This window comes from Carettochelys insculpta, chromosome 24 (assembly GCF_033958435.1).
Source record: "Carettochelys insculpta isolate YL-2023 chromosome 24, ASM3395843v1, whole genome shotgun sequence".
In the NCBI taxonomy this organism is placed as follows: Eukaryota; Metazoa; Chordata; order Testudines; family Carettochelyidae; genus Carettochelys; species Carettochelys insculpta.
Window position 1 is genome coordinate 10,296,743 of NC_134160.1, and position 4,863 is coordinate 10,301,605.

At 57.7% G+C, this 4,863-nt stretch overlaps 1 protein-coding gene across 1 annotated transcript; it reads left to right on the plus strand.

Moving 5' to 3' along the window:
* The first annotated feature begins 518 nt into the window (after nucleotides 1–518).
* TRNP1 (TMF1 regulated nuclear protein 1) lies at nucleotides 519–2,972 on the plus strand. The gene is made up of 2 exons (XM_074976061.1): nucleotides 519–603; nucleotides 672–2,972. Exons 1-2 carry the CDS (start codon nucleotides 519–521, stop codon nucleotides 1,301–1,303), a joined length of 717 nt encoding a protein of 238 aa, XP_074832162.1. The 3' UTR covers nucleotides 1,304–2,972.
* Nucleotides 2,973–4,863: the final 1,891 nt, after the last annotated feature.

The following is a 4,863-nucleotide window of genomic DNA, read 5'->3' on the forward strand; positions in this document are numbered from 1 at the left end:
AAGGTGGGGGATGGGGGCGGGTGCCAGGGCCGGGAATAGAGAAGAAGGTGGGGGACAGAGGGGGGCCAGGGGTGGGGAGAAGAGGGGAAGGTGGAGGACGGGGGTTGGGGTGCCAGGGGCGGGGAGAAGAGGGGAAGGTGGAGGACGGGGGTTGGGGTGCCAGGGGCGGGGAGCAGTGGGGAAGGTGGGGGATGGGGGCGGGTGCCAGGGCCGGGAATAGAGAAGAAGATGGGGGACAGAGGGGGGCCAGGGGTGGGGAGAAGAGGGGAAGGTGGAGGACGGGGGTTGGGGTGCCAGGGGCGGGGAGAAGAGGGGAAGGTGGAGGACGGGGGTTGGGGTGCCAGGGGCGGGGAGAAGAGGGGAAGGTGGAGGACGGGGGTTGGGGTGCCAGGGGCGGGGAGCAGTGGGGAAGGTGGGGGATGGGGGCGGGTGCCAGGGCCGGGAATAGAGAAGAAGGTGGGGGACAGAGGGGGGCCAGGGGCGGGGAGAAGTGGGGAAGGTGGAGGACGGGCAGGGGGATGCCGGGGCGGGGGAAGGCGCCGGGCGGAGGCTGGGAGCCGGCGACGGCGCTGGCGGCGGCTGAGCGACGGCGCTGCGGCTCCCGTGAGTGGCTCCGCGAAGCATCTCTCAGCTCCGGGCCAGCCCCGTCCCCTATAAGGGCTGGCGCCCAGGGGCGCAGCCGGCAGGAGCCGGGAGCCGCCGGGGACGACGCTGGGCTCGGCAGCTGGAGGCGGGCCGGGAGCGGAGGGGCCCCGGCCCCTCTCCCCCTTCCCAAGGGGCAGCGCAGCCCCCGATGCCCGGCGGCGGGGCGGAACCGCTGCCCGGCAGCGCCGCGGCGGCCAAGCCCCGGCGGCGGGCGGAGGAGGCTGCGGCGGCGCTGCCCGGGGCCGTGCGGGCGCTGGAGCTGGCCGAGGCCCGGCGGCGGCTGCTGGAGGCGGAGGCCCGGCGGCGGCTGGTGCTGGAGCTGGAGAGCCGCGTGCAGCAGCTGCACCGCGTCTTCGTGCAGGCCGAGCTGCGCATGGCCGCCCGCGCCGAGAGCCTGGCCCGCCTGGGCAGCGGCGCCGGCCAGGCCCAGATCTACCTGGCGGCCCACGGGCAGCGCCTCAAGAAGAGCCTGCGGCGCTCCCGGAAGCCGCGGCCGCCCGCCCTGCTGGCCTCGGCGCTGGGCAGCTGCGTGCCCTGGGCGGCGGGCAGGCTGCGCCGCGGCCGCGGGGCCGCGCCGGAGCCGCCCGAGTCCCCCCTCGAGAGGAGCCTGCAGGGGTCGCCGCGCACCGCCCTGCCGCCTGGGCAGCCCCCGGCCTGAGCGCAGGGGGCGGCACCCGAGCGCCCAGCCGAGGCGGCCACTGCAGCGCCCTGAGCTGGGAGCGGTGGGGGACCCCGCGCCCCCCGGGGGCCGGCTGGGAGATGGGCAGGAGCAGCGGGGAGGGCGCCGGGGCTTGTGGAACTCTGGCCCCACCTGAGCCCGCTCGCCTGCGTCCTCGAGGGCCCCCAGGCCGGGGCGTGGCCCTGCGAACCCCGGGCTGTGATCCGAAGGGAGCAGAACAGACCCCCCGCGCCCGGCGCGGGACCAGCCCTCGTCACACCCCGGAGCTCCCCGCGTGCTGCCTCCCGGCCCAGTCCCCAGCCGTCCAAGGGGGCTTTCGGACTTCGACTGCGGGCCCTGTAGACTCATCTGCGTCTCCCCACCTCATCCGGCTGTTGGCCGCAATTCGCTGCTCTGACTCTCTGCTGCATCTAGTCCCCTTCTGGCCAGGGGTGACTGGATCCAAGAATCCTGCCTTAATTTACCCCGCACCTATCCAGCCTGGGACTTGTCCACCTGGGGACATCACCCTTGGACTGCACCAAATCTGAGATACCTACAGCTGGCTCGTAGTCTTGCAGTTTCGGACAGTGTTTCTATTCGTGGACCAGTATCCACTGAGCCTGCTTAGTGGGACAGAGACCAACCGGAGGACATTCTCATCTTCCACGATTGTAATGACCACACAGCCTCCCAGCTGGGACACCCAGGATGCCCAGCCTGCTGGGCGGTGCTTGGTCTGAACCGGTTTCCTGCCGCTTTGAATGAATGTTTCCATTTAGAAGCACTATTTCCTCACATAGGGAATCCGATTGTTACCTTCTGAGGTGCCCTGTAAGCAGGAGCTAGACTGAAATCATGATCTCATAGAAATCTGTGGGAATTTTGTGCTGACTTCCATGGGGTCGTGATTTGGCCTTAAGTTCTCCTAGAGGTTTGTACCCTCAGGGTGCAGGTTTCCCCCCAGGCAGCATGTCAGGCTAGGCATTGCCTCTCCATGACCTGTACTTGAGCTCTTCTATAGCCCACTAAGATGGGACTGAAGTGATGCATAAACTTTGCACTCGCTTGCTGCAGGGGTGACAGTCACTCAGATCTACACTTAACCAGGAGATCAGTGCTGTGGTGATTGATTTCCCCTGGACTTGATCACTTCTTAACTCTGGTACTCCATGGGAAGGAGAGCTGTAAGGGAGGGTGAGGGGGCAATTTGTCCCTTTGACTCCCCCACCCCCAACAGTAGAACCCCAGGGCAACTCTGACCTAAGGTACATCCACTGCAGGTACCCTAGTCATGGGTTGCATCTCTTAGGTCAACATTGCCCTATAGTGTAAGCCTGCCCTAGGCCATTATGCTATATTGACGCTTCTCTGTTGGAAGCCCTTCAGGGCAAAATTGTAATGAGTGCTGACAGCAAACTCCCTTGCTGGAAAGCAGTTTGCAAATATCTGGTTAGATACAAAAACCAGTGCCGTGATTCAAGCCGTGTGCAGAAACGGACACCTACAGGGGATAAATAGTTTAAAAAAAAAATGGTTAAGGTATGTGCACTGGGCCTCCCCCATCACTCTGGCTTCTATTGTTTACTTTGCATGTGACTCAAACTCCTTTGCCCAAAACAGCTTCTCCTACCTTTTTTTTTTTTTAATTTGATTTTTTTTTTTTAATCACTGAGTTATGAATACACAGGGGTGTGTGTGTGTGTGTGTGTGTGTGTGTGTGTGTGTGTGTGAGAGAGAGAGAGGGGAACAGCGGCTCTGTTGTGTAATCTATGCTGGATGGGTCAAGAGCAGCTTCTGCAGCCGGACTTGGACTGAATAACTACATGTTGCACTTTGGTGTCTTATAGTGGGCACTTTCTGGAAGTCGGCACATAAATAAATGGCTATATATTTTATTCATTGTATATAGTGTCCTGAGGGATTGCTTTAAATATGCAAAGGGGTTGGGACAGGAAAACCTGTAAAATAAGCCCCAGCAATTAAATTATAACTTTTATTATTAAATTTATGTACCCGTGCAAGCCTCTGAGTCATTTGCCCCGTCCTTTGCTAGCTGGGCTCTGCATCCCCTTGGCGTCCTTGTCACAGGAGTATTCTGACACTTAATATTTTGGATTGGTTGCACCAGAATCACAAGCATTGGACTAGGAATATCTGTACTAAGCTAGTGCCTGGGGACACACCTAGGTCTAGTCTGTGCACAACAGGCCTATATTGGGATAACTAGTTCACTGGGGGGTGCCGTGCACCCTCTGTTTTTTTTTTTTTTCTGGCCAGGGCAGAATAAATTTTGTGCACACCAAGGCATGGGTGAGCATGCACCACCAATAGCCATACGTGGTGCCTACTGTGGGGGGTGGTGGGCACTCTGTTAATCAGCTGGGTGATCTCTCTCTCTCTCTCCTGGGCAGCTGCACTAACGATCATCTTATAGGGAATAGGGATGGAGTATGAAAAACCCACACTCCTGGGCAGTGCAGTTACACTGACCTAAACCCCCATGCAAACAGTGCCATGTTAGTGGGAGAGCTTCTCTGGTCCACATAACTACTGCCTCTCAGGGGATGGATTAACTGCTTACAGTAAGCCAAAGCAGCGTTTTAAGTGCAGACTTGCCCGTAGTAACAGAGCCTCTCCATGCACCTTGAACGGAAGACCCAACAAACAGGCGAACCAGCCACTGTTTGTAGAGAAAGGCAGGCAGGACAGGGAACTTTCTCCTTGGCAGTAATCTTAGCATGCCACCTGCTGGGCTGTAGTGAGGTGACAGTGGATCAGACAGAGAGGTCGCTTAGGCAACTCTGACAGCATGTTGAAGAGGCTGGGGATACAGTTAGTTTTACAGGCCAATAAATGCCATTCTCCACCTGCAGGGGCCTTGTTGGAGCTGCCATTGCATAACGCTAAATGGGAAACACTTGTTGCTCCTGAGCAGTGTGCTAATTTTTTTCATCCATGTGCAGAACAAATTTTGTTACATGCTCCAAGGCACGTGTGAATGAGCACCACCACTAGAAACAAACACTGTCGGTGCTCTGTTTATCAGCTGGGTAGCTTCCTGAATCTCTCTTAGGCAGCCGCCCAAGTGCTCAGCTTACAAGAAACACTGCTGAACTTTCGGACCAGGATGAGCACAACTCTGAACTGTTGTCACAGGATTTGCATTAGTGAGGTTGTGCTGTAATGCAAAATTTCTTAGTGTCTGAAACCAGGTCCCCTCCCCTCCTAATCTAGTAATTACTAAGAGAGGTTAAATCTGGTCTTGGGCTGAGTGGGAAAACAGAAATGAGGAAGTAGCGGAGGGGTAGCTGTGTTAGTCTGGATCTGTAACAGCAACGAAGGGTCCTGTGGCACCTTATAGACTAACAGAAAAGTTTTGAGCATAAGCTTTCGTGAGCACGGTCTGTGCTCACGAAACCTCATGCTCAAAACTTTTCTGTTAGTCTATAAGGTGCCACAGGACCCTTCGTTGCTGTTACAGAAATGAGGAAGACATTTTGATCCTGGTGAAATGTTCTATACCATGTCTGAGGTAAGTGTATTTATTAGTATTAGTT

Excerpts from the sequence above, each read along its gene's own strand:
- TRNP1 (XM_074976061.1), top strand. The coding sequence starts at position 519 with ATGCCGGGGCGGGGGAAGGCGCCGGGCGGAGGCTGGGAGCCGGCGACG. Across the intron at positions 604-671 it reads GCGACGGCGCTGCGGCTCCC|GGGCGCAGCCGGCAGGAGCC; the intron begins GTGAGTGGCTCC and ends GCTGGCGCCCAG.